Source organism: Numenius arquata, chromosome 2 (genome assembly GCF_964106895.1).
Source record: "Numenius arquata chromosome 2, bNumArq3.hap1.1, whole genome shotgun sequence".
Classification (NCBI taxonomy): Eukaryota; Metazoa; Chordata; class Aves; order Charadriiformes; family Scolopacidae; genus Numenius; species Numenius arquata.
The window spans coordinates 116,210,110-116,237,247 of NC_133577.1; the positions used below are offsets into that span (position 1 = coordinate 116,210,110).

Here is a 27,138-nt window from a genome sequence, read left to right on the forward strand (position 1 = left end):
ATAAGGAGAGCGCAGGAACAGGCTTCATTGACGGTGCTGGGTTTCCAAACACTTGAGAAAAGAATTAGAGCACCCTAAGCTCTTGAGAGAGCATGACTCAAACACCAGGCTTCAAATACAACAGCAACACCAGCTGAGGCAGATGTCTGTGACAGCCCCCGTTGTGAGACCTACAGGCCACAGAGAAATCCTCCTCACAGGCATCTAGAATCCCATCACAAGTCAGTGATGATTTGTTGTTGTTTCACCTGCACAGAAATTACCCAGACCATCAAGGATACACAAGAGAACATCACCCTAAATGAAGCAGGACTCTATTCAAGGACCAAGGTGCTTAAGCCAAGGAATAACAGGCTGAACACTTGCTTGGTTTTGCAGCACCCATTCGGGTACGTTTGACCAGAGTGTCAGTACTGTGCCAGCTTCTGAAGAGCTTCCACCCACAGCTGGCACAAACCCTCCGCCCTCCCCTTAAGGTGAATATATATACACGCTCATGTATTTTAACATAAAATTCTGACATAAATGGTCTAGCATTGCCAGGGGTAGTTGTGGGACCTGAATCCCTCACACAACCAAAGCCCTTGCCTCTTCTCTCTCTGTAAAGTGGGATTAGTAGGACTTCCTTGCATTAAGGATTTTGAAAATAGTTATTCAGAAATCAAGAGGTGCATACTTTTTATATAAGGGCATTTCCTAATCACACTGCAAAACAACAAATACCTTTCCTGAAAAAGGCTAAAGAATGTTGTTAACAGGAAGAAAATCCTACAAAAAAATAGTTTGAAAAAACTGAATTCGTTTCTGTAAACTCTTGGAACATTTAGTTGTTACCTTAAAAAAATCCCACATCTAAACACATAAGAACATCTCCTGAAAAGCTGAAAAAACCCCTCAGATTAAAAAGGAAAAGTTACAGAACTAAATCCATCACTATGTTCCACACTGTACTTAATCTATAGTTAAAGCTTAAACACGCAGAATGTACTAAAAGTGTGGATGGGGAGACCAGGTAATTTCATGGATGACAAATCCAAAATGGTCCCAAACCGGAAGAATACTTTGGTAAAATATCATATATGCTCAGGCTCTTCTACTCTTTCCTAGACACTTGCTGTTGGCTGCTGATGAATCAAGACTGGGCTAATAGGACTACATGAACAAACATGTAAGCAGAACTACAAGCAATTTAATTCTTTCACTTCCATAAATGTGTGAATGCTTCTTTTCACTCCTGCATGTCCTTCAAATATTACTGCCAAATGCTCTTTTAGTGTTACTGACACATACATTCTGTTAATTTAAAAAATTGAGCAACTATCTGCCTTCAGTCACTTGAGTCCATACATTATCTTTAGTAAATGAGACAAGAATAGTCATCTAGCAGCAGATTTATTACCACTAGAAGATACCATTTAACAGTGAGTAGTAAATGATGTAAGCACATTTCATAGGTGACATGTACAGTATGTGAATGATACTGTGTCTCAGAAAGGCGCTGTAGGCAAAGCTCTTAATACCTTGGGTCTGTTCTCAGTTCTACCAGAAATTAAATCACACTACCTCAACTATTTGTTCTGTAAAACAGCAGGTGGACCTTGACCTCTCATCAATGAAGCTGTATAAGGACCACTACCTATAGGCTACCCGGTGCCTGGAATGTCAGTAGTGGAAGAGTTGTCAGCGGAACTGAAACCTTTATTTCCAGCCCATTTCATACACCCCTGGTCCGAAACACTTCAAATGGAGGAAAACAGAAGTGGTTTGCTGGAGCTTTTAAGGAGTTTGGCTCCATGCTGTGCTTCCCAAGAGTTCATGAACACAGTGCAGTTTTTGCAGTTCTACAATAAATGCTTTTTTTTCTAAAAAAGAAGAAAAGGCAAAATTTTCTTGTTTTCAGGATCACCACTAGCCCACAATTACAAGTTACTTTGCCAAGCACATAAGAAGTTTGCTGATGTATTATCACAGGATTGGTTCAGTTACTGTAGTGATAGATGTTCTTGCATGGTTTTAGTAAGCAATATAACAAACAGGAAAAAACATATATAGCCCTTACAGGCTACACCTGATGTTCTCTGCTCCATCTACACTGAAAAATTAGTCACTGAAAAAAAACCATGCAGACTATCTCTAAAGACAAAAAAAGTTTACACCTTGTAAACAAATACTTCAAGTAAATCACTTGCAAAAATTTTTCCAATTGAACAAGTACATTTCAAACCTTCTTGAACTAATTTAAGTGTTAAATCCAAGTTTTTTGTACAAGTAAAATTTGGATATAATGTATTACTACAACTCAGGCCCTGATGGCAACTTATGTTGTAAAAACAGTTTACACGTCATACAAGGTTTATATTCTCAATGGAACTCAAACGTAGCCATTTCAACTATTATAAGCTGCTGCAAAAAAATCCTGAAAAAACCTACTGTGCTCATCACCATAGCAACAAAATACTACACTTTTGAGCATAATATTGGATAGGATTTACACAACATTGATTGGTAGTTTTCAATGGTTATGTCTTACAATTAGAACTCACAAATTTTGTCTAATATAACACTAATGTCTCAATATGATTATTACAAAATGTAAGCAAAAAAATAGGTCTAATACTGATATCAGCATAAAACAATATTCAAATTTGCAAGTATATTAGACTGTAGAGGGGAAATTTTATCACCAAATTAAATTAATACATTTAAGAAGAACCCCGGGAGGAAAAGAGGATTGTTTGAAATTATCCAAGTCATGATAAAAGAAAACTGCTTTAAAACTGCTGAGCTAAAATTGAAGGCAGCTCTTCAGATTTATGAGGTTCCAAAATACAAGGTGGGAAGAGGCATGTAACAGGTTTTGCATGTTAACTCCTTTCTACTGGAGTTAGAGAAGAAAGGAACAGAAGTTTATCAGCACAGCAGAAGAGTGCAAGCTTACTAAAACTACACTTCAAAATAACTCTCAGTTGATTTTGAAAACCAGTTTCAGTAGATAAGAAAAAAAAAATTATAAACTCAAAAATAAGGGCTTCTAATATGCTTTAAGTATTTTGTGACGCAGTATCTCCTAACATAGCCATTATAAATTGCACAGTCTAGTAAAATGCAGCTGCATGCATGAAAGACCTGCAAATGTTTTCCAGAATTCGCATTTTTAATGGATCTGCCTGCACCTGAACAGAGAATATCTTGACCTCCATCAGTCACATTTTGTGGGGATTGTCAAAGACAGCACTATACAGACCAGCTGATATTTTGTATTTGGAGCCAGGCTCACACAGCACAACAGACGACTGGCTGCAGATGGTAGGGAATGTTTCTCAGATGAGAACAGAATGCTAAACTAAGCCGTGACTTCTCAAATTTGTAAAATACAAATCATTTGCCTCAAAATAACTAAATAACAAAAAAATTAATTCTACCTCCTCTGTAATGCTGCTGGGTCATGCTACAGTTCCATTCAAATACAGAATAAATTAAGCTGCATTTAAAAATGTGTCTGTTTATTTCAAGGATTTATATCTAATACAGCATGTCAAGAAATATTTAAAATCAAAACATTATCATTATGCAGCCCTGGAGTACATATATTATTTCTAGGATTACAGCATTATTCATTAACCATAATTTGATACATTTATATACAGATTTATATCATATAAAACTGGGCAGTTTTTCCCTAATAAAGCATTCAGCAGCAACAGCTTCATTGGCTCCTGGCAGCTCAGATACCCAATGCCCTTTCTTTAGGTCTCAACTCTTCCCACTGGATGGGAAACTGGAGCACTCAAACCCACCATCCCAGCACCACAAGCAGCCGTCAGCTGCACAGACCATACGCCTTTTCATGGTATTTCACCCATTGTTGTTGACGCTGAGTAGTTGCACTGATTACCTGAATTACCAAGGACAACCAAGTGAGCATCCACTACGATGGGGGAAATGAGTGCACATCTCATAGATAATACCAGAATCTCTGCAAATTTAGGTTGATATTTTCACATTAAGTATTCTCAGATTATAACTTTAAGAAAATCTTGACTGTTGTTGCAAAAGAAGATTTCATGAAATCTGACATTAAGATCAACGGAAAGATGCAGTTTGAACCTTGGATTGGCACCACACATTCCCATCCTGCCAGATGAACATAAACATTTCAGGTACCTGTCAAGCTCTCTCTCCATCAGGGTATGGCATTACAAATCAAAGTGTATGAGTGACCAAAAAATACTATTTGATTTTTACGTATGCACACACTAAGCTTAAATAACAGCAAATTTTGACTGCAAAAATATCATCTTATATATGAAATAGGCTGCCCATACTCGCTAAAAAAACAAAACAAAACACCAAAACCAACACAAAACCAAACCCCCACAGATACTGATTCATTGGGCTGCTATAGTCTATCCTACTGATTTTGGGAAGACTTGGAGACTAAATAAAGTAACCAGCTTGAAGGATACCAAGTATGACAGCTAGGAGCAGGATGATTAATTTGAGGCCACTCGCTCACAAATAGGTGGTATTTGGGTATTCTATAATGGATCACCCTTCTGGGAATGTGCTTGAAAGGGATGTGAAATCTAAACAGTCCAATCTAGAGATGAAATGGTGTCTCAGACCTCTTCCATTGTTATACTGTGCTGTAATTAGAGTAGGATAAACACTTCTCACTATATTCAACCCTATTTATTTACAACCTGTTATCCCCTACCCACCCTACCAATCTGGTGTTCTGTGGTAAATACCACTTTATCTTCCAAGACACTCGTGCCTCTTGTCTCTATGTACTACTACAAATGATCATCACTTAACAAAACATTAAAAATTTAAAGTCCTAACAAATTATGAAAGATGCAAATGTAATACAAATCACCATTAAAGTTTAAATCTACTGGATAATAACAGAATATTTGTATAGCATTTATATGCAGACTCTGATTTTTGCTAAACAGTGAAAAGAAAGAAGGAGAAATTAAAGGAGGGAAAAAATAAATATCAGAAAGAGCTTACAATTAAAAGTTTCAAAAATTAGGTATGGGGTGATATAGATGCATTTTTCTTTAATAAAAATCTTGTTTTCCTTTGGCTATGAAATGAACTATTCTGCAACTGCCACCTCTATTTTAGACTAGCAACAGTCAGAACCACCTACATGTTAAATTTCCTTTTATTGCCATAGAAACGTATGTTTGCTTTTACTAAAAAGGAAATCTCCTGGCTGAGAGCCAATCATCTACTTTCTATATCATACACTACAGAAGGTATAATTTATTCATTTATATACCCATACTTGCACTCTCTTAAGTGAGCTACATCCATCTCAGCAACAATGAAAATCACATGCGTTTTGTGTTATATAAGATATTTATACAACATCTATATTTAAATGAAACTAGTGTAATCTACTCTATAGAATCACAAAAGCAGAATTACTTTAAAGTTATTAATGCTCTAAATCAATCCAATTTCAAGTATACTTTAGTTGACTCTTGCTTCAATAGTAATTTAATGTTTTGAGCAGTCATGCAGCATTTTATTAAATATTTGTAATTAAACCTTTCCATGTTCATAAGTGATGGCAAACAGGTCAAAACACACTGAAGAAAATGGTATTTTTGTTCTCTTTATAGCCACTGACGCCAACAAGAATGCACATTAAAATTAAAGATGTTCAGCGCTGATAAAAAACCCAAATATATTCATGCAGTTTTAGTACTACACTCTTTCTGCCCTAAAATACTGTTCTACAAGGCAAAGAAGCGCCTGGAAGTCCTCACAGCCCCAATTCGCATGGGTTCGGGCACACAGACACCCCATGAATGCCAGTGGGCTTCCAACCAGCCCCTGCCCACCACTGCAGGCTGGCCAGCCGAGCAAGGCTATCACGTGTTACAGCAAAGATGCTTGTTTTCTAACCTACGATAAACCCGTCATTTCACTGTAAAAGGACAGAATAAAAATGCAGCATGTTCAATTAAACATATTTAAGCATTAGTTACAAGCAATACAGCAACTTGAACTCTCAGCGATTTCTTAGCAATTCTACAAGCTCCTTGCAAGCGAAGAGGGGAAAAATAACAACGTACTAGGTTTGCCAACACGAAATATTGGCCGGAAGTCAGCTCTTTAAGAGGGTAATTGGATGCTCACTAAGTATGGCAGGGGAAAGGAGAGACTTTTTTAAGCCCTCACCATCTTTAATTATGGAATAATTGTAAATGTAAGTCACAATACTGGAGAAAAAATTATTTCTTCATTCATAAATCACCATGGCTGCATTGTGAGATAACTTACTTTGACTAGATAACAACATTTTCCATATGACTTTTGGTAAATATTTGATTATCCACAGACACCGAGCTATACTGGTTTTGAAAACATTCTTTATTATTCAACAGAAACAGAAATATTCAAGTATGTGCAGAATCAGAAAAAAAAAAGTCCAAAGCCACCATTATCCATATCACCAGTATTTACCTCTGAACATCCACAGAAAAAAAGTCATGTACAAATTGACCATTACTAGAACAGTGGAGTGATCCTTTCCTCATGAGAAAAAGACATTTAACAGAAGAGTGGTTTCCTGCAGTGGGAAAAAGTGCTAAAAATGACAAATGGCTTTTTGGGAAGGAACTGTTGGTGGGTTGTTTTTTTTCTTTGTTTGTTAGGGGAAGTTGGTTTGGTTTTTTTTAGCAAAAGAGAAACCTGAAAACGGAGGTAGAGAGGGCCAGTCTTACTGATTCTTTTAAAATGTTCTTATTTTGTTAATTCAGCCTATTCAGCTGAATTCAGAGCTTTATTTGTACAGATGTGTCCAGAATGTGATTGAAATACTGCTTAATATTTGTGAAAGCCACAATTTCCAAAAAGATTGTACTAAAAATTTCAAGTTTACAATGCACTTGTTACAGCTTCACATAGAAAAATTCCAAGCACTTTAACACTTCCAAAATAAATATGTCTAAGGAAACTGCAGTTTCCCCACAGACAACTGACAAGCAGAAAGAAAGTCTAAATTAATTAGATAAATTATTCATTGTGAATTATTCATGCAGCATTAGTTATCTTACACACACACGCTTCAACCATATAAACCCCCTCTAATCCACATGGACATTTTCAAGGAGACCAATAATATTTTAGAATACAAAACAGTAAAATAAACTTTCTAGAAAGTACTTCACTTGCAGAAACACCACTGGAAAAGTGTAAGCCCACAGACACAATCATTCAGATGATAAAAGGAAAAGGTGGTGCTCACCCTTCTATTCTGGAATGCAGTAACACAAGGAGGGAGCTCTTTCCTAGGGATTGCTCTACAGCAAGACTAGCACACTACTACACAGTTACTGAGCATCACTATGGCTTAGGGGATACCTTTGAAAAAAAAAAAAAAAAACCCAAGCAAAAAGAGAAGCAGAATTCTAACTTTTTGCTGACCAAAAAATTATGAATGAAACAATTCTGAACCTGTTCACCACTTGTAAAAATTATGGTCAAACAGAATTAACATGAAGAACGAACCTGTTTCTCATCTCCGGGATAGAAGTGCCAGATCTAGATCTAAATACATATTCTGGTCAAATATTCAATGTGGAAGTACTACACTTTTTCATTTATTTTCAAAAGGAAGAAATCCCAACAACTTGCTTTCTCAGCTTAGGGAAAGTTCAAGAATATTTGTGTAAGGGAGCATTTGAAATGGATAGTTTGGGAGTCACAGCCGCAACATGCTCAGCAGCAAACTTCAGTAAAGTACCCTTTCTTTTTTTTTTTTTTTTTCAAATCCATCTTCAGTCAAACAAAACACAATCCACACATGGCAGCATGGCAATTGCGATAGACTTCGCATTGGTTGACGAGATTTACTGAAATGCTCAGTGCATGAACACTGTGGATTAACTATCGAGAGGCACGCAAGGATAGCTGCTTATTCTGAAACAAACCCTTCAGGTTCGCTAGAAGAATAAAGTGTCTTGAAAACAGAAGAGATCAAAAAACCCCAATGCTGTTATTTTAAAAGGCAAGAGAAAAAGATGAGCATTGGAGGAAACTCAGGCAGACAATATCTTGGTGAAGGTCTCCAGAAAAAATAAAGCCTGACTAGATTGCAGGAGTGGAATACGGCCTTATGTAAAAGAAACAAGTGCAAACACTGTTTAAAACCCTTTTTCTTCCCATTAACAAAATACTTCCGTTTAAACAGCCTGTATAAACACTGTATTCACCTGACCACAGAGCCAAAGAAAAATTACTGCTGTTGAAGAATCACTAACATCTGGTGGGTGGATTAATTTTTGCCTTTATGCAAAGCCCGTCACCGAGGAGGCAGCAGAGGAAGAGTCAGCTCAGCACTGACGTGGTTCTACAACACTGCAAAGCAGTATTAATTAAAAAAAGCAAAACAAAACAACACCTTTTTTAATTTTAATAATTATGCTGAAAAGACTGCAATGGGATCAATAGGTAAAGTTTACTCAGCTACTTGTCTGTGGCATTTACATACAAATATTGTTATTAAAATCCTTAAATCCATTTTAGAGTTTCCGCTCATCTTCACAAGGTCAGAGAGCAAAGAAGCTGCAAGATTATCTCCAACTTCTGCCACAGAACCTGCTTTAAGAGCTAAATAATGAATCATATTACTAAGCTTAGTGAAGTGTTATAATTATTCCTCAGCAGTCTAAAAAAAATTTCCCCCTATGCCCATTAACATTTTCACACAACACTCTCTATTTTGTCTGAATCCCTGCTGCATGTAAACAGGCAGCTCAAGTGGGAGCATTCGGCTTAGAATTGTGTATTCAGTGCAGATGCTGGATCCAGCAGGGAAATGATGAAGAACCAGGCCTTTTTTTTTTCTTCTTTTCTTTTTTTATTAACTGAGCTCTTGAATACCATTAGCAGCTCTAGAGGCATCATCATTTTATTACTTCATAAGAAGAATATACATAAATGAAAAAAGTAGATCCGTAATTTCAGATGAGAAACAAGTACATCAGTGTAACCGTGTTAGAAAAAAAAAACAGAGGCCAGAGCCAATTCTGCCACGAAGGCAGTGTGTGCCCATCTCTCACACAAGAGCACACAGGAAATTCAAAATTATATTTCCCATTTCTAACACAACTAAACTACCGTGCTCCAGGCATCCCACCTCAAACAGAACCGGCTCTCCAGCACAGTGACTCCAAGACTCGAAGTCTTGGTTTGGACCATTGACACCAAAGAGACAGGAGCCTGGCAGGCACAACGGCAGGAACAGGTCCTGATGCTGCAGGTTGGAAGAGTTTATGGCAGCACCATTGCTGGCAATGCTGGCCAACTGCCAGGTGCCTCTAACCCCCAGCTAAATGTTGTAGCTTTTCTTTGAGCAGATGCATTCTGCCCTTTTCACTCCTATCCCAGCATTACAATCCTACAACAACCTTTTACCAGCATGGACTTATCTCTTTGTGGCCCAACTCACTCCTCCGGGCTCCCTTCCCTGTGTTACAAACCGTGTGTGTTACGGACAGTGTCTCCCTTGTTTTCTCTCCCATTTCTGTACTGAGTAAGGAATAAGTCTTATTACTCTTCAGAATAGGTTTCCCTCCCAACAAGGCAAGAACCACCCCTTTACTATTACTCGTGTTATGCACATCCATTTTTCTTTTTGTTGACCAAGAATATCCCCCCCGACAGGAATCTTTAGTTCCAGCTTTCCTAAAATCCCACCACATGCTCCACATGATTTTGAGTTTTTCCCCTAGACTAATTGGGAAGGAACTATTGTAAATTAATACACTTACAAATGTTGCTTAAAGTTTATGCTACCATACAGCAGACTTTTAATAAAAGGCCAAGTCATACAGCTAAGCACTACTTCTAGAAAATCCAAGAAATGTCTCTAGCTTACCGCTTTCTAGACCTGAAGTTCATGCCTAGAAGGCATGAAAATTGGGGCCAGAAGCTGATAACTTCTAGAAACTGATCTAGTTCAAGTCAGTTGGACTATCCTGTTTAAATCCAAAAAACAAATAGCTTCTGTGTTAAAGGAAAAAGATAATTTTCTATAAAGTACTGTAGCTAACCCTAACAGATAATAAACATGAAACAGAGAGAACACCTGAAGAACCAGCAAAAAATGCCTGATTTTGGTTGTTCGTGTTAAGAAAGAAAAATAAACTATTCTAGTTAAATTTGCAGGGGGTGGGGTGGGGGTGGAAATTTGTTTGTTTTTGAAGCACAAGTTATAAATTCCTATTCCCCTGGACATCATTGCAATAAAACACGCTATCCTTATTGATAGCCTCTCCTTCAGTCAGTTTGTGCTTTAGAATTTCACTGAATTTCACTGCATTTTTAGAGTTGGAAGGGACCATAAAGATCATCTAGTCCAACTCCCCTGCCGAAGCAGGATTGCCCAGAGCATGTCAGAGCATGTTACTCAGGACTGCATCTAGGCGGGTCTTGAAAATCTCCAGAGACGGGGACTCCACAAGCACCCTGGGCAGCCTGTTCCAGTGCTCTGTCACCTTCACCGTAAAGAAGTTTCTTCTCATTTTTTTGAGTGGAACCTCCTATGTTCCAGCTTGTGCCCGTTGCCTCTCAGGAAAGGATGCCAATCACTAGTCTTATTCTTCAAATGTTTTTTTTGCCCACTCTGAAACACGTGTTTTCACAAAACAGATACCTGTTGTTAAACAAAGCACAAGGAGCAGCTGAATGCTCAGTGATGCACTAGTATTGGAGTGGAATCCAATATTGTTTCCAGACGTGTAGTCCCACAAGCAACCTCAGACAAAGAGCACCAGTTAATACTACTTGAATGTCAGATAATTAAACTTCAATCTGTGAATAATGTCATTTGGCTTAAAACAAAATCATTACACCCAAATTTATTTTTGAACTGATAAGAGATGAAGTCTTTTTAATTTTCTTTTATTTTCAAGACTTGTAGCTTGAATTTTCTGTAGGCTTCAGAAGCTGTGAACTAATATAAAGCTAATAACACTATCAATGGAAAGCTAATTTTACTTCCAGAAACTTCACAGTGAATCTGAAGTGGGGAAAGGAAATGAAACCAAAGAAAACCCTCCTGCCTCACAGTGCTTCCCTATACTTACATGCGGTTTTCCAGACTTTTGCTTTTTCCTGCCCTTTAGGACTGCCATACGTGAAATCTGTCTGGACTTCAGGCAAAGAGGAGTTTGTTCCAAAACATACATCTGAAGCAGCCTACCCAAAATAATCTGATCTTCAGACAGGCAATTAACCATCATTTCCAGATAAGCATTCGATTTATGTCAGTACATTGAAAATCAAGGTGAAAGATTAAGGGATTGGTTTTGGTCATAAGCCACTGAAGCAAGGCCAACTCCAGGTTACCCTGCCAGGTAAACACGCAAACACCAGGATTCCTAAAATATACAAACATTCCCAAACTTATTAGGTACCCAAACTGAAGGTATAAGCAGAGTTCAGCACAACAAACAGACAAGACAGCAGAAACAAACTATTATTTTTAAAATATAGCAATCATTTCTATAAAAGGCAGAAAAACAATGTTTTTTATACACTGTATTTCTCAAAGGTCATACTTGCAAGAAGAAGTCAGCCTTTTAAAAGACTTTAAGGATAAAAGGAGAATCAAAAATCTTATCTCTATCAATTGTTTAATGCAGTAATTCATACTTTCAATATTCCTTGCCAAGTTTTGTAGAAGGCTTTTTCTTGTTATCTGATCATACACCGAATTGAGTTAGTATACTTTCTCAAGATCAAATGTCTCCATGTTTTATTTGCCTACATTGGCTGAATTTTAAATTATCCAGAGAAGTGCTTTTTTTATGGGTTCAACTCAAAACAAATTCCAATGGAGACATACACAGGAAGAATTTTTGTTCTTAAGGGAACAGGCAAAGAAATAATTCAACATGTCAAATGGTTAAAATACAAAAATGAAACTAAAACATTCCTCAAGTATCTCTTGCATTGGCCATCAATGGCCATCAAGGACTTCCCATAAATCCAAAGCAAAACCCACCAGAAACTGACCCTGGCATGTGGTATTGCCCCAAGCAAGACTTTCAGGCTGACATGACTACCAACCATATTGGATTTGGGGTTTTCTTCAACAAATTCTTAGCCCAACTCCTTTGTTTCTTTTCCCCAAAGACTTCCATCTAATTTCATGGTTACAGGTAACAACAGCCACTTAATATCATAAAAGAGGAATTAACTTCAAATAAGGACTTGAGTGCCTGGAAGTGGAATGATTCAGAGTTCTGCACAGCCCTACCAGAGCATCACGGTATTACCAAGTTTCATTAAATAAGATTCCAGCTGATGTCCAATAATAATAAGCATGTCTATATCTATCTGAACACCAGGCATGTCAGGCAACAGCTTCAGATAAAAAGAACTCCCAGAAGTCCCAGATGGGATATCAGGAAAAATTTTTACACTGAAAGTGTTATTAAGTATTGGAATGGACTGCCCAGGGAAGTAGTTGAGGCACCATCCCTGGAGACATTTAAAAGACGGGTTGACATAGTGCTTAGTGACATGGTTTAGTGATGTTTTTTTATTAGTTAGGTTGATTGGTTGGACTAAATGATCCCTTCCAACCTAGATGATTCTATGATTCTAAGTAAGGGAAGAATTATGATTAAGAGTGAAAACACTGCAAACTTCCAGTATCTCCCTAGAAAGATCCACGTCAAACAGTTCCAAAGCCATAGCCAGGAATACAAACAAGTTAAAATATTACTTCAGAAGAAAAGATGCAAGAAATAGAAATACACTGGAACCAGGAAGGATCCCCTGCCTGATAATGTCCTATTTTAACTGACAGTTAGTTGGGTAAAGTTATGAGCTAAAATCTAATGGTAAGAAAGTGATTTTACCTTTCTATCATAACACATTTATCTCCAACAGGAAAATACGAAACCTAAAAAAGGAGACTGACTCACTGATCCAATAGGAAATTCAGCAAAGAAGTAAAGTGAGTCAATCCTACAAGAGTAGGATACATTTTTCTTGGTCTCACAAAAAAAAAAAAAGCTAGGCTATTACAAAAAACTTATTAAAAATAAAGAAAGCACAAGAAAACGTCTGATTTAGAAGCAGTGCCCATTACATAACATTCTGGTACAGACACAGAATGGTAGGTTAAACAACATTACGGTGTAATGAGCAATTTTCAAAATCACTCAATGAATTTCACAGAAGCGGCATGTTTCCATGCACCACTGAGCTCCAGCAGTTTTATACAGCCAGAATTACTAAGCATAACATGTGCAAAAGAGACATCTTCACAATCGCATGACACATATACACAAATAAGAACAGATAATAAAATGCAAAGGTCCACAGGCCTAGCAGATAAGGTCAAAAGTCTCAACCCTAATTCACAAGTTAGATAAATGTGGGATAAAAAGGGCTGGGGGAGATTACACTGCTCTCCTCGTGTAATTATGATCCATGGTTACACATCCTTCATCTACAGAAAAATAAATGAACATAATTTGCATTATGACTAGACATTTCATCAAGATGCTAAGTTAGTACTGTACTCATCGCTACTGATTTCACGTGAAATACCACGCATCCTGGCACATCGCAGCTCAGTATTGCTACAAGAGGGGTGCTAGGAAAAGCCATGCAGTTTGCAGATGCTTTCGCCCAGAAAGAGAGTAAAAACTGGTACTTTTCAATCATTTGCTTTGAACATCAGTGTTGGATGCTACAATGATTTCTTTCCAGTTTGAAATGACCACTACACTGGCAGCCTGTAAAACTTTTACAAAAGATGTGCTAGATAGTTTATTGGTATGCACAAAACTGCTGCGTTAAATTCATCCTGAAGTGCTTGCTCTCGAATTAGCATCACAAATCCCACCCTCTAATTCACTCAGGAGCACAAGCTACTTCATCTACACCTGTGTATTAAGTGGCTGTGCCAGCACTTACCTGCACTGCTATGATTTGATTGCCTGTTTTTAACTAACATGAACCTCTGCCTTAACTGTACTAAAAATTACAATTCAGCAGCAGTGCGAGTCAGACATGTTTTGCTGGGAAGAGTCACCCCAGAATGCTCTCCCAGCAATATCTTTGATCCTTCCCTTGGTTGCAAATCCCTTCTGACCATTCTCTCCCCTTTTCTCTCACTTAAGGCTTCTGAGCCTGAGCCATGCACTGTGGAATTTGTGAGATCCACAGCATATATGAAGGGGAAGGCCACTTCGCACCTATAAGCTACTGTTTCCACAATTCTTGGGGACCTCTCTCCTTTCTAACATCTTCCTTATTAGTCCTTCTACCCTTCATTTTCCTATCGTCAGCTCCCCTTTGCGCTACAGCCCCATCATCTGAGAAGGCGATAATGTTAATAGCTGATGATTAGCTGGACTTAACCATTCAACTTGTTACTGCCGAATGCAATGCCCTCTCCTTCACTTCCCAAAATGCAAGGTTACAACACCAAAAATCACACTGGGAGCACAGAACAGAGCACGCAAAAGCAGTATTCATGACTGCCAGAAAAATGCCATTTGCATAACCAGTCATGGGGAAAGTGTTTGTTAAAAAGATATATCCTTTTCCTGATACCAATCTGAAAATGCTAAAATATAAGCTGCCAAGCAGTATCAGCAGCAGTGATTTGGCTGAATGTATTGGAAAGGATAAAGAAATGTGAATCATTTGCTTAATAGGTATCCCACACTGGTATAAAAGACTTCTGAAACAGAAGTTTGTTGCTGAAGGCATTTTTATTATTTTCAAGACAGAAGCTGCTTGATGACCATGTGGAAAATGCAACGAACTTCTCTCCTTTTATGACAGAAATTAAACCCAAACATTAACAACACAGATGAAGTTCCCCTGTGATTCAGTATTTCCATGACAAGAATGGTTGATGAAACAGTTACAAAAGGAGTAACAGTTTTTAGTGTGGGACTGGAGAATATGTTAGGGTTACATTCTGTTACTCCCTTGCAGAGAAGTCAAACACACGCTTATTTTAATTTAGAAAAAGTATGCCCTGAAAAACTGGCAAAGATGCTCATGTATCAATTAATGATAAAGAGCACCTGTTACTTTTCAAGAAAGGAAAAGACAGGAAAGGAAAGGCACTTTTACCTAAAATTTTGCAAGCGGGATGATTTTTGATCTACAAAGTTATCTTTCCTTGAATGCCACATACACACACAGTCAATTTAGGGTCGTTACAGCTTTTTGTAAAACTGGAATGATGTCCACAATGTCTAATTATTAATAGCAATGACAAATGATGTTAGTGTTTTAAAACAGTCTGCCACAAATAGGAGAAATGAAGACAAAAAGTACTACAGCAACATATCAAACAAAAAACCCCAACCAACCAAAATACAAATAGCAAAATGAAATGCAAAGCCTTTGCAGAAGCACACATTTAAGTTGTCAATACCTGAACACCTGGCAATGAAACCATGAACAGTAAGTTGCTTTTGCACTACACATCCCAAATCCAATCCAGTTGTCTGAGGATCCAGACAACTCCTCAAGAAATTAAAGTAATTACAATTTAACACCACTTGTAAATACCACCTGTAAGGCACAGAAAGGTAACAAAAATAATGTACGTCTTGATGCTGACACACAACATACCTTTTTGTAACACAAAGACTTTGGGTTAAATGAGATGAAGTGCAATTATAACCAAGTTATAATGAAAAACAAGAGTGACCATAACTATCTAATGCCTATTTGCTAGCATTTATAACAAGTGGGACAGCATACACTTGTAACTACCCTCATTTTTTTTTAATGCCCCTTAGTGACAACTCTGAAGCTGTGGAAAACACTGATTCTCTGTAACCAAGCTTCCTCCCAGGAATGTGCTTGATTTAACTAAACTCCAGGAACATAGTAAGTTTTCAGGGGAGTGTGTGGGGAAAACCAAGAAGACCTGCACATCCCAGAAAGCCAACAACCTCGTAACTAGGTGCCAGTCCAAGTCACAAATGTACAGAGGACGGATTTAACAACTGAGCTGCAGTTAGTTCTACTACAGTCTTACAACACCACATTGAGTTTACAAATAGTGAAATAGCAGCATGAGGAAAGATTTAAGGGAGGGAAAACAAGGTCAGACCTATAAGTCCAGTGACTGAAAATAAGGGACTGGATGGGTGAAACACCTGCTCCTTTTATTTCTACAAAGTATAAAAACTTTAAAACTAGACCTTAAGTCACTTTCCACAGAATTGAACAGCCCAATCCCTAATTAGGATCAAGAACCTCAGCAAGGACTCTCAAACCCAAGCTGTTCTACAAATATCCACTTCAGCTTTTTGTCAAATCAGCTTCAATGAACTTCATTTCCCACCCCACAACCCCCAAAGAACTGGAAAAAAGTATCCTAAACCTCAAAAACATAATGGAAGAAAAAAAATCCAGCCCTACTTCACATCAGCGATGAATAGTTTGGAAATCCCTTCACTAGTATGTGTCAAATAACTTCTTCCAGATATTTAATTATTTATTGTAAGGCTCAAAACCAAACTCAATGAGGCACTGAGATTAGGTATTACAAGATGTTGAACCTCAATTTACACAGACACAAAATAATTTCCATTTTTCTTTCCACTAGCTCTGAGAAGTTACAGCGTTTTCCTATCAATGTTTAGGAAAGGAAGAATTAAGATAAGTCTTATTTAGTAGCCTCACTTGAGATTTTCAGATTAACACTTTCAGCACAAAACAAAGGAAAAGTATGTAGAGTACAGAAAGTCAATGGTAAGGTAATCTTGCTTTTTTAAGTATACACAAAGTTTTGAGCAATTACGGCACAAGGATACAAAAGGGTAAAGAAAGGTTTGATTTAGATGCCATATTCTTTTGGGGGCAGACCAATAGGACTTTCAGAAGCTGCCTTTACTGAAGAAGAATCTCTGTATTACATGCCTAGTTTTGTAAACCTTTCCAAAGGCTGCTTATCTAGAATGTGGGAGGCCAGGATACAGTCTCTGGATAATTCAGGCATGTAAAATGCCTTCTGACCTCCTTAGTGTCTGTTTGGCATTTTCCACTGAAGAAAGGAAACCAAACTTTATATTATTTATTTCCACTCTCCAAGACGTGCATTCTTAAACTGTGTAATTTTTTGAGTGCAATTCTCACATACGCGTAGGTGGTATAAACTCAGAATCTTACAAAACTTTACTTTTTCCTCACTTAAGAAATCAGAATCTAATTTAAAACTGTAGGATCATAGAAACATCTGTTCATTTTTGAAGCTACCAGTATATGAAATATTTCAGACAACAGCAAAATAGACAAGAAAAAGCAAAACGTCAGGTTCCCACAGGCTACGATTTCAACATTCCTTCTGATTTTTATCTCCTCATTGATAGGCAGAGAGGCCAACAAGCATTCAGCATACCTGCTCCAACTTCTTTTTCTTCTTCTTCAATGTTGTTTTTGATACTGTCGTACTCCTCATCAATTGCCTGATTACCCCTCATTTGAGACAGAATTCTCCGCGCTCTCTGAGTCTGGCCTTTCTGAATGAGCCAGCGGGGACTTTCGGGAAGAAACAGGAATCCAAGAAACTGTATAACTGCCGGAACAGCTGACAGGCCCAGCATGTACCTGGAAATAAGCAAATAAATAAATGTATAAATGCCTACAAAAACATGCTAGGTGAAGGCTCAGTTACAGCTACTCAAGCTGTAATTTACTAATCAAACCCTCCTCCCCTTGTATTCTTTCACCAGAAGTTAAGTAGGCAAGAACCATGTTCTGTGAGTATATTAGAAAACAGGATCCTCTCTTTCAATTCCAGGAAATCTCAAGGACATGTTGACTCTTTGGCCACCACTGACCCTACAGCCACTGGTCCCAAGGACACCAAATCAGACTAAATAAAAACCCTGAAACAATGCAGTAGTTTGGAAACTGATAATTCCTTCAGTGAAGAAAAAAGAATGAACAGAAAGAGAAAGCAAAGGCACACAGAAAAAATAGATGCTGCTGATGGCAAAAAGGAGACTGAAATCCTGATAATTGTTCTAGAGACACATAAAAAAAAATAAACCCCAAACCAGCCAATGAAAAACACATAATTTGGTCAGCAATATGTACACACACACAAGAGACCAGGGAATATGCCTCTTGTCTAAGGAAACACCGGTTTTACTTTTGAAAATATCTATCAGCAGAAACACTGAACAAAGTTCATTTCACCAGCACAGCAATTTACACCAGATCTTTTGGAGAGTCTGCTCTTAAATTGTTAGTCAGCTGCAATGTTAGGTTTTAAATCAAAACTGCCTTTTAGATGCCCAGGGCAGGGGAGTGTACTATATACAGCATTAAGGGTAGTTCTCTACTTAACAGAGAAGTACCACTGGCCAGAGGAGTTATGCTTCCTGGGACCAGCATTGACACCTGTGACAACACCCACAGATACCATGATTCGCTCCAGCTGAAGTGTGGGGGAAAAGACTGTGAAAGATCAGCATACCAGCAACTTTCATGGGTGGTTATGGTCTATATGCTTCACATTTTTATATTTGTTCAATAAAACACTAAGACAAATAACAAGAATTGCAGAACAATGTATAATTTTCTTCTGCTTTTTAAATCTGACCTTTTTCCATTTGCACTTCACTGAGGCTTTTTTTTTTACTTCCATTAAAGAGTTTAAGGAGTGCTGGTGTCACCTGTACATTATTGTATAGCTATCACAGGTTTCACATCAGTGGTTGCAATCATTAAAACACCTCCAGAAGCTAGCCCACAGACTAAATACTGTGGTAGTCTGTACTCATAAACAGGTTCACACCTTGACATCAGTCGGGAGATTAAGGAGATTTGCTAATCTCTCCTCTAGCTCCTCTCATCATACCCCAGGGATGCATGCTTTCACACAGATGATTCGGCAGTTTCTCACCTTGATGTTTTTATAAAGCACGCTAGGAAATGAAATTGCTAATAGAGTAGGAAAGAGAGCACAACCATTAACAGAAACCTTGTTTCAGGGCAATGAACCAGATGTATGTATCAAGTCCAAACTCATTTTGTATGAAAATGGAAAAAGACTCTCTCAGAAGCATTTGCAGATTTAATAAAGAAAAACATGAACAATACAACAGGGCAGAAAACTGGAGAATGTGGAAAAGAACACCCGAAAGGTAATGCAAAGAGGATGGCTGTCCCAGGACAACGTGCATGCAGGCCCGTCCTTCCATCCCCAAGCTGAGCCCTCAAGTTCTTCCTAAAACCAGCAAAAATTTCCAAAGGTCACATAAGTAAATCTTGCTCTACAAAGAAATCTGTGAGAAAACCTTATTTTCTAACACTTTAAGAATGGTATAGCTCATCATTCATTTAAAAAAGAGAAAAGCAGAAGGAAGAAAACAAATTTAAATCACAAAGCTTGTGGAAGGATTGTTATTTGAATAGTCTTCAGCCAACATATCTAACAAGCGTCACTAATTCACTATGTTCTCATTCCTCGTTCACTAATGTTGTCATTCATCAACGTCCTCATTTCTTCCTATGCTCTTCCCTCTCCAAAGACATTTTGGTAGTTGTATACAGAATCACCTTTACACACACACCATTGAAACTCACCAAATGGTATATTCAATATCTGCATTAGAGTGGTATTTAGAAAGCCTTCTCTATTTCAAGTGAAGAGTAAAACAAAACCGTAGAGCTTAAATACCCAATCACTGTATTCTGTTAAACTGCAAGCAAAAGGATCTTTTATAACATCTAAATAAACAGATTTAGTCCTTTACACTCATATTACCTAATTTCTGCTCCTCCAAAGCCCTCCAGTCCCTTAAACGCAGCAGAGCCTCCAGAACTAAGCAGCTGGGTACCTGCAATCATCTTGGGAGGAAAAATCAATTGAGGCTCCTGAAAGCTCGATCCAGCCTGTTAAAGCTACCAGTTAGAATCTATTGGATTGTTTATCACAGGCAAGATAAAAGAGAAATGTACAAGAAGTGCTCGCTCACTAAAGTTAGTTTTCAATTGACATGGTTTTGGCCAAAGTTGAGTACAAGGAGCAGGCCAGAAGGAAAATGTTCAGTTAAGAGCATACATCCATTGCAAGGTCAAGAGTTGTTGCAATTTTCAGATCAAGCAATTTTGATATAAACAATTTAGAGAAAAAGCAGGCAATTTTAGACATTTCATGTAGTCAGCCAGCTTTCAGAAATCTAATATAGTTCCTTCCTGTACAGAGTACGAGATTTGGCATTTGAAGCCAGATGTCTAGCAGACCTGAAAAAATCCAGCATGAAATTTAATAAGTCTGCTGTAACATTTCTCCTTCTCAGACATACTGCTGCAATACTATTAAGATGGCATTAGCAGGGTTTATAAAGCTAACCTGACATAAGAGCCAGGTGAAATATTTGTTTTCTTTGGTTTATTTTTAATTTAATATCCAGCATTTCCAAGAACAAACAGAGCCGAGAAGAAGTAAAGTTTCTTATTGCCAATACTTAGACAGTCAGTCACTAAGAGCTACAATAATTCATGTAATTTTTCCTCTCATATGTGATGACTCAGGAGTGAACATCTGTGATTTCTTCCCATGCATGTGCTGGCCACTCTTCCCAGGTGACAGACCATCTGTACTCTTCCCTGCTCAGTCTTAGGTTGCAGTAAACTAGCCGAGGACAGACAAGTACACAATCCCCTATGGAACAGCTCCAGCGTCACAGCTGAGAACCTTTGGATATCTCATCACTAGCATAGCCTCAGCTTCTGACCAACGCATTGTCAACAGCCGCATTTCACTCGATTCAGCAGAACAGTTCTTGGCATGTACATAAAACATGTCTTAGCAAAGACAAAACTGCCTTAGCAGCAGTTACCCAGCATGAGCCAGCAGGCTGCAGGAAACAGTTACTCATGACTACTCCACACACTGTCCTGAATCTGGAAGACTGGGACCCCCAACATAAGAGAAAGCTATAAACCAGGAATAGCAGCGGATCACTAAAATGGTTGCACAAATGGAGTGTATGGCATAAGAGGCTGAGAGAACTGGGTTTGTGCTGCCCAGAAAAGGAGAGATGATCAAGAGGAGCATCTAATTGCATCTTTCACAACGGAAAAGGAGCTCATAGAGAAGACAGACTCTTCTCAGTTGTACACCGTGAGAGGACAAGAGTCAACAGAACAGAGTCACAAGTTGCAACAAGGAAAACAAATTAAAGAGAAGGGAAAACAATTCTTCACAGTGAGAGTGACTGAACATCTGAATCAGTTGTCTTGAGAAATGGAAATGTCCATCATTGGAGATACTCAAGTCAGCATCTCACACAGCTCTGATCAAACTCCCAACCTCCTGGCCTTACTCAGTCCACAGGTTCTGGACTCTACTTTAAATTTTTTCAGTTCAGATAGGTTAAAAGGCCAAAATTTACCAGAGTAGTTTATTTGTTGTTCCAAACAGAAGAATAAGTTACACCAATGCAGAAGTTCTCAGAACAGTTGTGCAGCATTTCAGTGGGTGGGGGCCTCATTCCTATTTAAGGTACAGTGGCATATCAAAGCATCAGTGTTTTACAAAAAGATGAAATCTACATTTGACAATGACTATTGCCTTCTGCTTAATCTTCCACTGTAGCTAAATATATTTACAAAGTAACATACCAAAAGATGGTAACCTGTGTAACAAACTGGAATGCTATTTTTCACTTAAATTATCATTTACATACAACTGGTTGTCAATCCTAAACCACTGCTTGAATTGAAAACTGATACATCCTGTATCATACTCCTAGCTCTTTGACTGATTTTTTCCAAAGAAGCCTATAAGTTTGCTTTTGAGCTGCAAAAATTCAAGCTAGGGAGTATCTTAGTTTATCTGAACAATTAAAGAAAAACACAGCTCCAATAAAATCAATACTTGTGAGATACTTTGTTAGCTTATCTTTTTCTTCCAATACACTAGTATTTACTGAAGCACACAGATTACAAACACATCCTTAGCTCCTATGTGTCAGCCCACTAATGGGAAAAAAAAAACCAAAAACAAACTTATATCCACAAAAGCTTCCCCCAGCTGAATCCCTAACCACTGAGGTAAAGTGAACTCAAAAAATCTGCCTAAACAGAAAGTGCACAACGCCTCTAAGTAACAGTGACTCAGAGCTCCATTTCTAAATAAGTATCTTTACTCGTCCATTCCTCCCACTCAGTCCCATGTATAAGGAGCCATTACATTAGCAAATTATTTAGGTTAAAAGTTAATTTAAAACAACAAAGCAACTACTGAATAATTAGCATTGGGGATCAAATACTTCAGTTCGCATTTTACCTAGAAATGCATTATTGCATGCCACTAACTTTTCTCAAAATTGAGCATACTTCTTTAATTCCAGATAGGGATTAGCCATCCTATAAAAATAAGTTTTTCTTTCAGTAAGGGCTGTTTCTCCATCCTCCACAAGTGGACATACAGTCTGTCAGAGAACACAGCTGCATCATAATGAAAAGGTCATGAAAAGCTTTACATAAAAATGTAAAACGCTATTTCATTTGAGCTAAAGTAACCAATGCATTTTCAGAAAGCATGAAGTAGAGCTAAAACTTAAAATTAAATCAAAATTAAACAAAATCAGCATGAATTGGTTTTTTTTCTTAAGGAAACAATAATATGGACGAAGAGTAAAAACTCAAACTTCTTGAATCTTCAGGCATACACAAGTTAAACCATAGATTCATTAAGAAGATAACATTAACTTTTTGTCTTAAATCATATTTCTTTACATACTATAAAAAGATCAGGTTCCAGGTTTTTCTATGTACCAATTCCCAAATTAATTGTTCCCAACTTAAACATCAAATGTCAGTGCACCTAGAAATCCCTATTCAACTCCATTAGAAGCCAGAGGACATAAAAATATTTATGTTCCAAGCTGTTGTGGGTGGGGGGGGAATCCTACATACTAGGATTTTCAAATAGCACAATGATTCCAGGCTATAGTAATAGAAATTGAAGACCCTACAACAACACGCATCTCTTTCCCAAGAGTGTTTCAAGAGAAAATCACACATAATTAAGCACAAGTTTCCAGAAGCTGGAATGTATAAATTATTCCTCCCACACATTTCTGTTTATTATTTTTTCAAGTCAGCACTGCAAGTAAAATATTGAGTCACTCATCTATCTCAAATTAAAAACCACTATAAAGACAGTAGGTATAAGGCTGCAGTTGAGAACACTTAGCCATGTTCCTTAGCGAACACTTAGGAAAAACACGATATCCAGGAAGCACAGTAAAAGAGATTCATATTATGCAATAACCCAAACTTTTAACTATAAACTTATGCTACAATATCCTTCAGTTCAATTCTGATTGGATTACTACTGCTCAGATTAAGAATATTCAAATTACAGCTGTATTTTGCACATACAGCATCATAGTCAGTAGAGATTTGCTTTTTGAAAAATCAGCATGCAATTATTCTAAATGCAAAAGGCAAGCTATTTTCATAAACATCATGACAATCATTCAAGCTTGTTGATGCATATTTATTGCTCCTCCATTTTAAAGTTTAGTGAAGTCAAAAAAACCTAAGCATACTATGAATATTAGGCTGAAGTGAAAGTAGTATGGATATCATTTAGCAAGAGTTAATAATTAAAGTTCCATTTCAACATACAGTTTTACCACCTTACATGTAAGCTCTATTTTACCAAGAGGAAATATAATAGCTGTAGCCCAAATCACAACCATGCTAGTTTTGCTTTTAGCAAGGAAGACTCACAAACCTCCATCCATCCTTCGCGAGGTAGCTGAAGAGTCCATCGACGACGCTTGCAAAAAACTGGCCCCCAGTGATGAACAGAGTGTTAATGGTGACTAATCTGCCTCTTAAGTGTGGAGGAGCAACTTCTGCGATGTACACTGGCACAGTCATAGACGCTACACCTACAAGAATAAATTAAATTACAGTTATAAATTCAAAAGATATTACATCCTTTTTACATCATAAAATATTACATCATTTAAATGGAAAAAGCTGGAAGAATTTGATTTCCAGGTTCCAAAAGATGAAAAGAAAGAAAATACACCTAATGAACTCCAGAAGCATAGCCATGGGCACACACACCGGTTGCTAACAGCTGTATTGGAAGTTCAAGGTTTGATGTAATGATAGAAGGAATAACTCACCTCAATTCACATTGCATGTATACTAAGATTAAATAAAAAGCATGAACGTATTTATAGTTTTGAAAATAGGAGAAACTACGATCCAAGTAAGCACACATAAGTCAAAGTGACTAACTGAGGATGCCAAGTGTTCACAGCTCTGAGCTTAAACAGAACTTTAGCATGGTTTCCACCTCCAAGAAAAAGCAAGGCCGAGCATTACTATTATTATTGTGTAATTTCATTATTGTTACACTGAATGGATTGTTTCTTGATTTTTTTTTTATTGTTTCTTGACTTGGTTTATAAGTATTCCATATGCAATGCTAAAAACTACTGCCATAAGGAAACAAGGACTGAAGCTAAAGCACAGCTGCCTTTTATTCTATCTTAACACTGGTACCATTTTCTATGAATTATGCGATGGCTCTAAATGAGCCTTTTGTGCAAAAGACAGAAATGCCCATGTGGAACACACACTGGAGGCACGCGCACACACAAACTGTAAAAACAGGAGTTCGACAGCATATGAAGAACAGAGCCCAGTGTGGTACATGCTTTGGTGGTCACCAAATCTTCCAACAAGCCTGCACTCTGATTTGAAGGAAATTTATATCCCTATTTCCTTAAGGGAATCAATGGTGACAATCAAAGGCAATTTCTTTTGTCATTAAAACTGGAAGTACATTGGTGGCACACACACAAAAACACATTCCGACTGAAGCCAGCTGAGATACAACATGAGCACAGTGAGTACGGCCCAGCAGCAGCAGCAGCGACACGTCTTCCAGCCATGGCAGCTCCACTGGGTCCACGCTGACAGCCCCACACCAGCACAGGCCACTGCCACAGCCCCAGCAAGAAACGGGGTCACCTAAAGGCATGGACGTGGCTCCTGAAGCTCGGCCACAGTTCCTGGCTCCTCTGACAGCAGAAAGGCTTCGTCATAAAATGGCAGCAGCTTCAGCCAGTGTCCCACTGCCTGGCTGACTCACCAAACTAAGAGCACAAAATCATCTTTAGCAACAAGGTTAGCCCTGACAGAATTGCTGGGAGTCTCCAATACCTCCAGCAAAGAATATAGATTGTTTAATAATAAAATGGCATCAGCAGATCCTTTGTTACGATAGGTAAATGCTCGCAGCAGCCTCTCAGCGTGATAACCCAGTTCCTGGCACAGCCCCCCAGGACACGCCAATGCCTCCCCCTCCCATTGACTAAGCAGCCCACATGAAATAAAAAAAAAAAAAATCCACCACATAAAAGTGTCAGGAAGAAAAAAAAAAAGCATTAAAAATTTATTCAACCATTTCTCAAAGCCAACCAGAATGCACCACGGGAAAACGCATTCAAGTAGCCCTTTGTGTGTTTGGAAGAGAAGCAGCTTTTCAAATACAGTCCACCATTAGGGACATTTCTCTCACGTCTTTCACACCAGCATTTGAACTAATTCTAATTAAAGCGATGTAGATAGCACACATATAAGGGAAAAGCCATTATTGGAAAGCACAGGAGCATGTCTGCCTTCTGCCAACCAAAGCTACCGAGGAGCCCCGCAAGGTTCATGGCGGGGCAGAGGGGAAGGGCCCTATGACTATGGCAGCCCTGCTCTGAGGAGGCTGGGCCTTCCCACTCCCCCAGTCTCTACTCAGGCAAACCACCCACATAAGGGTAGCGTGAAGGTTAAAACTTGTTTGTAAAGCATCTTGCACAGGAGGCACCACGCCAGCAGGTGTGTTTCTGTTTCTTACTGTTTCTGCTGCGTTCTTGCCACAAAGTTAATACAATAGTTGGAATTATTTATTATCAAACCTGCAATGAACAGTACATGACCTCCTAGAAAAAGCTAAGGAGAGTACTAGTTCAGGAGTTAAGTTAAGGAGTACTTAGTTAAGGAGTACTAGTTCAAAATCACACAGAATTGTTTAGATTGATAGGGACATTTGGAGATCATCTAGTCCAACCTCTGTTGAAGAAGGGTCAGCCAGAGGAGGTTGCCCAAGACCATGCTCAGTTAGGTCTTGACCATCTCCACAGGTAGATTTCCAACCAACATGATTCTGTGACTTCCATGTCAGCTTTCTCACCCTGAGACTTTTCACAACGTTGCTGTCAAAAACAGCCTTTTTGGCTTTGTACTCAGACCTTACTTCCTCTACTGGGTTTCCCAAAACCTATAGGTTCAAAACATGCAAACAAAAACCTCAGTTTTGAAGACAAATTTGTGTTACGTATTTCCAGTTATCACTTAGATATCAACACATATGCTTTGCTACTCCGAGCCTGAAACAGAGTGCAGCAAGAGGTTTCAGGAAACAGCAGGAGGAAATTAGGAAAGCCTCCCCAGTTTGGCTAGCTGCCCTCCAGAAAGCATTCACACAGAAAAGCAAAGTTCTTGCTAAAAAAAAAAAAAAAAAATTACCAGGATTAAAAAAAACTATTCTGAAATAGATCAAAGTAAGGAAAAAAATCATACCATTTTAAGGAAATCATGTTTTAGATTCTATAACATTATTTACATTACAGGTGTGCTTTCAATTGCCTTAGAAGGCATCAATGTTCTCCAGATTTTCCTCTTCTAATTTCAATTTAAGAAATGCTAGAACATGGGAGAGTAAGTTCTTGTGAAAAGGCATAGTTGGAAGCAAGGCATTAAATGTTAATCAACTATAAAAATCTCTAAAATACATAACCAATATTCATTATGTAGTTATTTTAATATATAGGCATTAAATTTGAAAACAAAGAACAGCTTTCCTAGCAAAATAAATATGACTGCAATATAATCTTTCCTTAATCTTTCATATGAGAATGCTTTCATTTACACTTAGATGACACATTCTAATACGCTCTCACTGTTAAATTGCTCACACCAAATAAAAGATTCTTGCTGCAGGCAAGTATATCACTACCTAACTTATAAAGCCAGTAAGTGACAAGATCTGAGGAAAAGAAAATTAAAACAATTAACTGGAAA

General features: G+C 38.0%; 1 protein-coding gene across 1 annotated transcript in view; it reads right to left on the minus strand.

Annotated features, from left to right (window-relative positions):
- The window catches only part of SLC2A13 (solute carrier family 2 member 13), a 156,515-nt gene that overhangs the window by 104,200 nt on the left and 25,177 nt on the right, over positions 1–27,138 (minus strand). Inside the window, exons 2-3 of the mRNA XM_074168752.1 lie at positions 23,780–23,939; positions 17,417–17,625 (exon numbers count right to left, since the gene is read on the minus strand). Of these exons, the coding sequence (XP_074024853.1) occupies positions 17,417–17,625; positions 23,780–23,939 (369 nt within the window). The remainder of the gene's footprint in view (positions 1–17,416; positions 17,626–23,779; positions 23,940–27,138) is intronic.